General features: G+C 33.1%; 1 protein-coding gene across 1 annotated transcript; it reads right to left on the minus strand.

Annotated features, from left to right (window-relative positions):
• Positions 1-1,634: 1,634 nt before the first annotated feature.
• LOC110706916 lies at positions 1,635-10,174 on the minus strand. Its single transcript, XM_021884908.1, has 9 exons — positions 9,319-10,174; positions 8,366-8,611; positions 8,034-8,241; positions 7,812-7,921; positions 7,530-7,729; positions 6,134-6,237; positions 4,189-4,376; positions 2,885-3,084; positions 1,635-2,175 (listed from the first exon to the last, which is right to left on the minus strand). Exons 1-9 carry the CDS (start codon positions 9,587-9,589, stop codon positions 1,912-1,914), a joined length of 1,791 nt encoding a protein of 596 aa, XP_021740600.1. The 5' UTR covers positions 9,590-10,174; the 3' UTR covers positions 1,635-1,911.
• Positions 10,175-11,877: the final 1,703 nt, after the last annotated feature.

Here is an 11,877-nt window from a genome sequence, read left to right on the forward strand (position 1 = left end):
CGCTAGACTATACCCTCATTTGCCTTGTGCTACCTATCTTATAAGTTGGAGTAATTTATTGATTTAAGTAATTATTTCTAGTTATAATAGATATTAGACTAATCATTGGCCGTTATAAGTAATTTGAGTGTTTAGACGTTTCACTAGTACAGTTTAGATCATTGTCCATATCAACTTCACAATAAACTATATTTTTTGGATTAGTTAAACTCACTAGTGAGAGCAGTTTTATTCCTTTATTTTAATTTATTTTATTTTTTTCATTTAGAGCTTAAAATGTTCTCACTCATGTCGTGCATCAAGTGCGTGCTATAGTATATACTCTGAACTAAGGAGTTTAGGCTAAAACCATGCACTTTCTTTAGGTTAGTGTTCTTGTATGTTTCAAGTCTTTAAGTTAATTAACTAGTACACATTTGTAATCATATGTACTATTAATCAATCCTATATTATGCTAAGGTTTAAATGTATAATCCTGTGAATATCATCAAAGCCGCCGAACGAATCAATCTCTCCCTTGTCCTAAGCTGATGGAGTACATCTGATCTATGAAATAAATTCTCTTTGAAGATTGCATTGTTATAAACTCATGTTAATAGTTTTGTTAATATCATCAAAGCTGAAATCAATCTCCCTAAACTTGAAAAACCTATATTTTGTCATTTACATTTTGATAACTTTGAACGTATGCTACTTAACTTATAATGTTTTATGTGTAACTAATACCTAATCTGACCGTCATACCATCTGATACAACCTGCTAATAAGGTTGTATAATCTATTCTATTGTTTCTTTTCTTTTTCCTTCATCTACATAATCGTAAACATCGAAAAAAATTGAGTTTTCCAAGATTTAAACTCAATGAATAAAAGCAATAGGAAATGCAAGAATGTACTACAATGTACACATGAAGCAATGCACAATTGCACATACAAATGTATTCATCCTTACAAAAATTTATTGAATAATAACATTTTAGTACATACATAATCAGAAATGTACATCTCCAGATCCAATGACTCAAGTTGGCTGCGCCAGATCATGGCTACTTGAATCTATAATTACGTTACTATTATTTTTATTATTTTCGGCTGTTTTACAGGCTATTTGATTGTACGTAAGTTGCTAAGTTGGGCATTTTGTAATGTTTTTAAGCAAAAAATCAGCTACTTGATTGTACGTCTATGCGACCTGACAATAGTGCAGCAAGATATTAATTAACAATACATGTTAACGTGGTCTGATTAATTACATTGCTAACCTGATCGATGTCCTCAACATTTTTTTCATAAATAATGTTATGAATAATTTATGACTTAATGAAGATGCTAAATGAGCAAGTAATACATTAAACCATTTTAGTTGACGATATAGTGATATTAATGGAGTGACTTTGCCGCGTAATTTCTAATTAGTCTATTGTGTTTTCACACGAAAGCCAAATAATTAGTCTAACCAAATAGATGCATACTGAAGAGGGTATATCATTACAAACACGAGAATACTGAAGAGGGTATATCCTAACCAAATAGATGCATTCCCTTGCAAATATGGTCAGATGATCAATTTCATGTTTTTCGCCATTAGCAGACGTAGACAGAGGGAGTATAAGATCATACTGTATTTCGGTATAGGTAAATGTGGAAACTTAAATGACAAATTTATTAAAAAAAAATGTGGTATCTTATATATACAAAAAAATTGAATAACAACCCCTTTTGTTTCTTAGCTCTCTCTTTTTCTTTGGGAGAAAAAATAACAGTGATAGCTGTGTAAATGAAGATGGTAAAAGTACAACACTTTCCTTGAATTGAACCAAGCCCTGCAAAACGGAGCTTTTTCTCCTCTAATGCAGGGAAGGCGAAACCATACTATCTGTATAATTTGTTTGCCTAAACAAAATTTTGACCTCAATATGTGCCTGTGACTTTGCTTATCTCAGTAGCTCCAGCATCAACCTTACGATTCCGTCTTCGACCTCTTCCTCTCCGTCGGTTAGAAGAACTTTCAGCTCGAATTACTGGAGGTGGGGGAGGGAGCAAAGGAGGTGGGGGAGGGAGCAAAGGAGATGGGGGAGGCAGCAAGGGAAGAGGAGGAGGGATAGCAGCTGGAATATGACGTCGAGCACCTAATGCTGCTGCTTGCTTTTGCTTTAACACGTCCATATGGTAACCCTGATCATTGCAACTCAATTTAGACGGAGAAATTTACAAATAAAGCAAAAATAATTATCCATTTCATAGAGTGAAGCACAAATAAAGAGAGATTCCCCACCAACACTTGAGAAAATTAGAAGAAAATTTTGTCTGAAATAATTCCTTTTATTGTCAATAGTCAATACACAAAACCGTCAAATATGTCTTATAGTTCATTGCACCACCTGTGCGTTTTAATTGTTTTAACAACCTATCACCCAGAAACTCAACCATACGTCATTCATGAGTATTCAAAGTTTCTTTGAAAGATAAATCGGTATTACAAATGATTAAGAGGAATTTCGAAAACAGGGCATATTATCGTCTATACAAAACAAAATATTGTTAGTGGGTGATACATTGTTGTTAATAAGATATTAATCTATGTTTTAGTCATCCTCAAATTAAGCAGCTTAAAATCAAAGTTATCAAACAGAGAGATTTGTAGAAATATTAGTCCAATCGAATGGTGAAATTCATTGATATATTAGACAAATTGACCTTTCATATATTTAGTGGAAAAATAGAGCTAGTGGGTAGAACATTGTAGTTAATTAGATGCTAATCAATGTTATACTCATCATCAAGTTAAGCAAATTATAAACAAAAAGGGAGATTCGTTGAAATTGTGATAGTAGCCAAAAACTTCCTAACAAAACTGAGGTCGAGACCAGAAAGAATAGCATACCTGGACAACAAAATTGCGCCTTTCACAATCCAAGAACATGCTGACAGTCCAATCCACCTTTTTCCTAATTTTATCCCTTACAGTTGAGAAACTAATTTGGTCTCTAGAAGTAAATCGATCAACCTCATTGAACCATAGACAACTGAAAAGATCGGATATTGGGACATGCTCCCGTAATATAACACATCCTTCAGGGACATCTGTGAAACATATACGATGATTGAAAATGCATCAGCATCTAATACATAGCTTTTCAAACCAGAAGTCTAAGGATTACAGAAATTTCAAATCAGTAACCCTTAGTTTTTGTGAACCCTCAAAAACATACTACCAATATAAGGTCAGTGAGCAAATTTATGTCTAATAATAAAAAATCACAACTTTTAAGGAGTAACTAATTTAATAATATATTGATACATCCGTGTTAAAGAGGAGACACCCCATATTCAACAAAAAACCACTTGTTCATTCTATACCTTCAAAAGAAGATAGTTCTTGTTTCATTTTACACTTAGTAGGAAAAAGGTATATTTTGGTAAGGATGGTATGTAATTTTTACAAAAGGGGTACTATGTAAATATGTAATACTCTTACATATAAAAACATATATTACCTTCGAACCTCTGTTCCTAGGTTACAGTTTCCATTTTCATTTATTCCTTACTCTCTCATCCATTTTTGGCACAGATATTTTACACTTTTACCACTACCGAGTCCCTGCCCCATACGCAACACTTTCCTTCCTACTTACATAAACCCCACTTATAACACTCCAATTTTTATTACATACACGACACCCCACTTACAGTACAGTTTTTCTTATTATTTCTTACACATGAGCCACTTGCAACACTCTCTCCTACACTCTTCGATCATTGTGCAAAATATAACCATAATAAACTCAAAGGAACGGAGGTAGTATGAAATCCATACAGAAATGTTGGAATTGATATTCATTCAATTTCTGGGATGAGGAAGAAAAAGGGACAATATTCATACACAGGAAAAAAGATGAAGATTGATCATAAAATTATTGTGAAGTACTGAAGTATGGGCTTTATTTTGAGACATCCTAAGCACCTAAACTTCAGTTATCCCTAAGTGAAAACAATATTTCAAAAACACCTCAGTGTCATTCTGATACACTTAACAGTTTCCATCAACTAAAATCCAAAATAAAATTAGTAGCATCTAAACAGCTATGTTATATATAGGAAGTTCAGAACTTGCTGATATAATAGTTCAGTAAAAGCATACAAGGAAAACAGTGAAAATAAAAGGGATGACACCACTCTTAATCTTACCACTGGTGATGGGAAGCTTGGCCAAAGTATAGGGCGTCAATCCTTCATTTCTGTAAAAATTAATCTGGAAATCAATGGAGGCGTTGTCATACTTTGCAGCAGCTTTGTTCGCCTCAGCTTCCTCAAATACATCAAAACGTTTATAATGCCTGGATATTGCAAACGAGGCATTCTGTCTCCACAAAAATCTACAACGAATTGAAGACATATATTATATTCAAAACTATAGTATCAGCTAATTCAAAAATGAAAGTTGGCGGTCAATACACTAAAGCAGGAATTATGCAAGATAATTGGATTAACCCTGCTCACATAGCAGATCTTACACCAGGTAATCATACTCTTACTTTCTAAGCATGTTCTGCAATGCTACCTCAAATCTGGAGTTGAGATATAAATTCAAAACAATAAGAAAATCAAGCATTCAACTATCCAAACAAATATGAAATAAATTTGTACAAAAGGGCGTGAAGGGGAGAAACAAGATAAAATTGATGTCTCTAGAATCTCAAACAGCTATCTTAAAGAAGATTATTCTATGGCCTACTACCCCTAAGTCCTTAACTCCACACACACACACGCAGAAGAATGTAGAATGTGCAAAATTTTGGAACGCCCAATTGAAATTTTGCCGTATCCGTGTCATACATTAATCTAAGCTCGAAAAAGCTTCGAATCAATGTGGTGCGACCTGAGCATGAGTAACAAGCTCGGTCCCCAAATTAAGTCCCTCAATAAAAGTCTAATTTCATCTTTATTTATATATATACACTCACTTTTAATCAACCAAACTCCATTATCTTCCTATTTTATTCACATTTAATCAACCAAACCCTGCCTATCTTGTTTTTTACATTGGAATATATTAAAATTTAGTTCATCAAAACCCACTATTTTATTCACCTTCCTAAAAACTTGTGCAAAAGGCAAAAATATTTAGGAACGGAGGGAGTAACTATGTTTTTGGTATTATTGCTTTTGAGTTTCTCAACAATAATGTACAAATCTTTATTATCAACTATAAGTATTACTAGTATATTATAATATCTAATAAAAAATAGTTAATAGTACTTGGAGCCTCCTCACGAGCTTTTCAAGTCAAGCTTAATTGTACTCAGTCTCATAAATTTTCTAGGCGAGCTAGGATAGCTAGCAAGCCAACAACGCTCATTAACACCCCTAGTTTAGACATACATGAATTTTCTTTTTCAAAGTACAAAGTCTCTATGCACAAATGCTGCTAAAATGAACTTTTTTCAAAAAACCAAATTGGAATCAATTCACTCATCACCAACAACAAGCTTTGGCTTAACTCAACCAAACTTCCATAGCATCGAGGAGACATCCAAGGACAGGTACTTAATATTTAACCACAATGTATTACAAAATATGTTATTATCATCAAGGATAAATCCATGTGAAGTCAATAGGATTTAAATGTAGTTTACAGGTGACCAAGAACAGGAACCATTACAGTTGACACTAATAGTAAATAGATCATTCTCTGAATAACTACCAGGTTTTTTTATAATGGGTGGCTTAGAAAGATAAAATAACAACTGCAGAAATTTCTGATTTTAAAAATCTGAACCTGAAACTGGTCACAAGAGAATGAATACAAAGAATGCTGCAGTGTACCGAGTAAGTGTTTTCAGCTAATCCTAACTGTCCTTCCCATTCAAACCAAAAGGCGTGGGGTGGAGGGGTTGAAGTGCGCTAGCAAGTAGAAATACTGGCAGGCAAACAAGCATGTATGAAAATAGTGAGAAAAGAAACGAAAAAGAAAAGCAACAGAGTTAAAGTTCACAAAAAAATGCAGCAGGCAGGTAACTTGATAGAACAATTCATCAGTAAAACTCACTTGTGGGACACAACATCATTCATCTAAATTTGAACAGTTGTAATAGATTGGATGTATAATGTCATCTGAAAACATAGCACTCACCTTTCAAGAATTCGATACGGATCTTCTACGAGTTCCAGTTTCCCATCCACCCATATAGAATAGCGAACATTAGGAAACATTCTGTGCAGCAGAAGCTTTGGAATCTATCAAGAAAGAGAATGATGTCAGAAACCTAATCACACATGTTGCTGACAAGTAAGGATAGTATCAAAAGTTGGTCAGCAATAAACAGAGTAACAACAAGCACAATAATCTTCAAAGAAGAGCTAGTATACTGGAACACCAGCATAACAGGCCCAGAGTTATGCACTGTGGAAAAATTAAAAAAAATAAATAAAAACAACAGCAATCCATCTTAGAATATTAAACAGTTTGTAATTGAGGCTTCGGTAAAACCTCAGTTTCTCTGAGTGGGTAATATGTTCTCAGAGCATCAAGTTGAGGTGTGGTAAAACATCTCATATTGAAAACCATAAAATAGATGGAACCCAGGTATATCCATAGACAAAAACTTAATTAGAGATAATATTAAACACAACTAGATATACCCATACGCTATATGGCATACCCCCACCAAAGGCAATACTAATACTGCATTGTCATTGGCTCATTGCCACTGTAATTGTTGCTCCTGCTCTTGCTTTTTCCTTCAAGAAACAAAAGGTAGACCAAGTACAGAGATTCATTTCCGAATCATAGAGATTCCTTCTTGGCATCTAATTCAGCCTACTACTCTACGTAAATTCAGTAGCTAATATGATGGGACCTGTCCATCATCTACATACTACCAAGAGAGTCCAAATCTAATCAATCAAAGCTTTAATCCCATAAGTCGGGTTGGCTACATGAACCAAAAGTGATTATTCCGTATAGTCATCCACAAAAATCTTCCTCCTCCATCCCTTACGATCAAATACCTCATGTTCATGCAAATCCATTTGCTTTATATCCTTCATAACTCCGTCCAACCAAGTCATTTTCGGTCTCTCTCAACCTTGTTTAAACTCTCCATAATCCCACTCTTCCACTCTTCGTACTGGTACACCCTGGGGTCTTTGTCTTACATGCCCAAACCAACGCAGGCGATTTTCCCTTAGTTTGTCTGCAATGCCTGAAACACTCACTTTCTTGCGAATAACTTCATTTCTGATTCTATCTCTTAGAATGTTCCCGCACATCCATAAATCTAAGCTGAACCTAAATCCTCTAAAGCATTACATTGTAGTGGTGGTCAACCACTTTGCAAGACATGAAAATAATCACACATATGTCAATGTCAAAACATTGTGTTAAAGCCAGTGTTAGCTAGTATAAGATTCGGATAAGGTTTGCAATTTCCGCATCAGAGGTGAGGAAATTGAAATAATATATATATATTTGAAGCTTAGGAACAGACGACTAGATAAAGGACAAGAATGAACCAAACATCAATTACCTTCCCATTACGCCTTGGATCTGTGTATGGAAGATTATGAACAACAACTATTCTCCATAATCCAACCCTCTTGCTTCCATCTAGAACACTAGCATTCTTCATAGCTGCTTCAGTTTCCTCATCCAAAAACATGAAGAAACAAACATTTCTTTTGGCATCTTCACTGGTATTCTTGGGCTGCTGTAGTATATCATAGTTTCCTGACAGAAAGATACATTAATTTAAACAGCAAGACCTAATTTATGCAACAAGGAACTGAAAATATACATAACACAGCAGTACCAAATATTGCTGAGGCAACAACTATCCCATTGCACTGTTCCATATCAGCAAGATCAGCATCATTAATGTCAAAACCAGTCCCACGGCCTGGTTTTTGTCCTTTGATAAATCTACAGATATATGATGCACAAGGATCAGTCAAGTGTAAATTTTAACTAAACAAGAAGGCCCGCAGATATATTTGGGCAGTTAAGTAAACCAGAATGGGGGAAAAAAATGTACCCGCAGTGCACATGCATTGATTCCCTTATATCATAGGAATCATTTCTTTGCTTCAGAGAAGGATAGCCACCAAACTCAGAGCCTCCAAACTCAGTTTTATATGATTTCTCTTCATACACATATGTTAAATTGTGAACTGGGGAATATGATGGCGCATCTGGCATTAATTTTATGGCTTGCTCCTGATCAAGGTAGCAAACTGGACAAGCTGAGATAGAAAAATAGAAATATAAGTTACAAATCTAGCAGTTTGGTTTCCAAAACAATACCAAGACTGCATAGTTGGAAGGAATGACAATGACACAGAACTATCACAAGGACATCAAACTTACGCCTGGGCCCAGTTCGTTTCTTATCAGATGGTGGAGGTGGTAATGCAAAATGTTCACAAGGATTTCCGGGGGGAAGTGTATACCCTGTGAAATATTGCATAGCTTGCACCGCAGTAGCTAGCGAGGGTTCAATACTTGCTGGTGTGCTGTTACTTGGAAGAGTGTACGCTTGACGTGCATGATTTGCAGACGTTCTGTTATTAAATGTAATACTAGCAGGACCTTCATTTCCTCTGGAATCTTCGCCTGGAAAACCACCATGTCCAGTACATTAGTTGATTTTAAATATTACTGTTCCAAGGACAGAAAAACTTTGATCTTGCCATTAACAGGAACAAAAAACAGGTTAAGAAGTTAGAATCCCAGTACGGCTGATACCCAACCAAGAACAAAATTCTCATCACAAATCATCCCTAAGATCAAGAAGTTATAAGATCCTTTTCACAGGACACCATCATTAGTCTTCAACACGAACAAAACAATTTTACATGGTTTCAGCCATACACAATATGTATGATGTAACTCTAAATAAAATATAATGATCATGATAGGAAACCCAAAGCTGATTCATAAGGCTGTTAACTCTAGCACTGCACAATTGCACATGTATCTGATGCATCATGACGCATCATCAATAATCACCACCAATATCCAAATTCATCAAGGATCGTAGCATAATCGCCTTCGAATACCCCGATTACACATCGTTAACTAGTTGATATACAAGCCCTAAAGGATCAATAAATGTACGATCATCACCATTCACTCAGCAAAGTCAATCCACTTCCAATCATATTTATAATCCAATCTCACATTCAAAATCATACACAAACTTCAAACATAATAAAACAAACTCAAATCAATTAATCAATCAGCAAAAAAAACAACAATTCTACACAATGCAGGATCAAGAAAAACACATTAAAATAAAAACCAAGGTGAGAAAATCAAACCTTTGCCGACATATAGAACCCAAACAAAAACTGCCGCAGAAACCACACAAAGAAAGAGCATGCCAACCTTTTTCCGGCCAACAGTTTTGTAAAGCCAATGTAACATCCTCTCCTTTTCCTTCATCATCTTCACTGGTTTACGGGGCAAAAAAGGCGGAGGCGGCGGCGGCGAAGGCAAAGGAGATTGATTTGGTAACAAATTATTGTGCAATTGTTGCAATGATCCATAACTTGCGGAACGCAAACCCAGACCCAATGAGCCTGCACTCATTGTGCCTTCTTTTTCCAATATTCAGGCTCACTTCTCATTGCCCTTATTTCTCTCCTCTTTCTCTCTCTAAAAATCAAAAACCCACCTCCAAATTTGCTTAAATCAATCCAAAAACCCCCCACAAAATTCAACAATCAATCAAACCCACCTCAAATTTTAGTCCAAAGTTCCAAACTTTAATGCAAATTTGAGATCTCACTCAAATCTTCGGCACAACTTAATTTAGAAACAATCGGTTTCTAAATCTTTTATTAAACTAGAAAAAAAAAATCGAAGTGGGTATTTTGGATCAATGAATGTGAGTTGAAATTGAGTAAGAACCCACTTGAAAAAACAACCAGGAGAGAGAAATTTTGTACTCCAATTGACCAATCAATCACGAGATGTTGTCTAATTTAATCATATGATTGAAATTTTATTCTTTTTTGTAAAAGATAAAAATAGGGGATTTGTAATTTATATCTTTTGTCTGGGTTATTTAGGGTTTATAAGATAACAAAAACAAATTTGTATGGATTTCGGAGATACAAATCTGAGAGAAGAAGAAGATCACACAGCTTACAGCTCACGGCACAAATTATTTTTGGAGGGTATTAATTATATCTATATTAATATAGTATGAAATATTTCAAAATAATAATCTAATATATATATATAAAAAGTAGTCATTTTTGAAGAACATTCAGAACGCCATGTAAGAAATATACTTATTTCGACCAATAAGAAGAAAGATTTGTATTTTATTTTTGAATTAAAAAATTATGCCGCTACCTAGATAAAAGTAACGAATTAGATTTGATATATCTAAAATTTTAATGCCACGTAGATTATAATCCACGAATTAAACTATTTTAATGAAAAAAAATAAAGTAAAAATATAGGAAAAGATAAATTTATTAATTCAATACTACGAGTATAAGAAATCCAAAAAAAAATATACTAAAAAATATTTAAATGATAAGCTTATAATAAAATTTGATACCTATCATTACAAGATAAATTTAGATAGTATTTATGATAAGAAATACAAATTGTTCGTTAATTATAATTAAATTAAAGTTTGTAATACCTACCATTATAAATTGACACATCATACGACACAAACAAAATTTCGTATCAATAAAAAATCCCATCAAGTAAATTTTGTGTTAGTAATTTTCTGTTAAATTTTTTGTCATCAATGGCCGGGTACTTTTTAGCTTAATTTTTAAAATTCTATGTTTAAATTAGTATTTCTAATTATTACTTACATTGTATTAATTTGGGATACTCAATGATTATATGTCTATGTTTTATTTACTAAATGTTTTTTTACATGCAGATCTAACACATAATACGACACAAATAAAATTTCGTATCAATACAAAACCCTATTAAGCGAATTTTCTGTTAGTAATTTTGTGTTTGTTTCAGGTCATTAATGTCCTGGTAATTTTTAAAATCTTATGTTTAAATTTATATTTGTAATTATTAGTTACATTGTATTTATTTAGGATACTTAACGATTATTTGTTTATGTAATGGCATACGATTAGATATTGTATACTTAATATATGGATGACTTTGGTTATTTTTGGAGATGATGAAAAAATTCTAATGCATAGATTTGATTTATATCGCAATAATTTTTCATTTATTGGTAAATATATTGATTTATTTTATATAAATGTAAAGATTTAATTGCAACAATTTTTCATTTATTGATAAATATATTGATTTATTTTATATAAATGTAAAGATTTATTTATATCAATTTCAGTTTGACTAACATTTCACGGTTCAATTTATCCATTGATGTAGTAGGTTGGTTGTGGACGAGGTTGGTGTTTCTATCGAAATAAAAGATATGGTAAAACAAATAAATAATGATTTAGGATTTAAATTATTAAAAATTTATCATTTCACAATTAAAGATTTTATATAACGGAAAAATATCATATTTACAATTTATTTATATTTAATAAATTCATTATAAATTATAGTAAAAAAAAAATATTAAACTTTTGTAATTTTGTCTGAAATTATTAAATACAATAAATCAAAAAATTAAAAATTTTAGATGAAAAATTTATGCATCGCACGGGCTTTCATCTAGTAATAATAATAATAATAAAATTATGTAACACAAAAAAAAAATTATACGAAGTAACTAGGATATAGTTACCATAAAAATAAATCAATAATTACAAGCATGTGTGAAAAAAATTAAAAAAGATAAACGTGGGGAGGTATGGCATGTGGATTCCAGGATTGTTCCAGTTGCCTTTGTCCATTTGGTTTAGGACCCT

Source organism: Chenopodium quinoa, unplaced genomic scaffold (genome assembly GCF_001683475.1).
Source record: "Chenopodium quinoa cultivar QQ74 unplaced genomic scaffold, ASM168347v1, whole genome shotgun sequence".
NCBI classification, from domain to species: Eukaryota; Viridiplantae; Streptophyta; class Magnoliopsida; order Caryophyllales; family Amaranthaceae; genus Chenopodium; species Chenopodium quinoa.

What these genes read in the sequence shown, in the direction of transcription:
- LOC110706916 (XM_021884908.1), bottom strand. Translation starts at nt 9,589, where the DNA reads ATGAGTGCAGGCTCATTGGGTCTGGGTTTGCGTTCCGCAAGTTATGGA. An exon ending in GAAACGAACTGGGCCCAGGC is followed by an intron (nt 8,242 to 8,365) that starts GTAAGTTTGATG and finishes TTTCTATCTCAG; the next exon opens with CTTGTCCAGTTTGCTACCTT. An exon ending in TGTTGCCTCAGCAATATTTG is followed by an intron (nt 7,730 to 7,811) that starts GTACTGCTGTGT and finishes TCTTTCTGTCAG; the next exon opens with GAAACTATGATATACTACAG.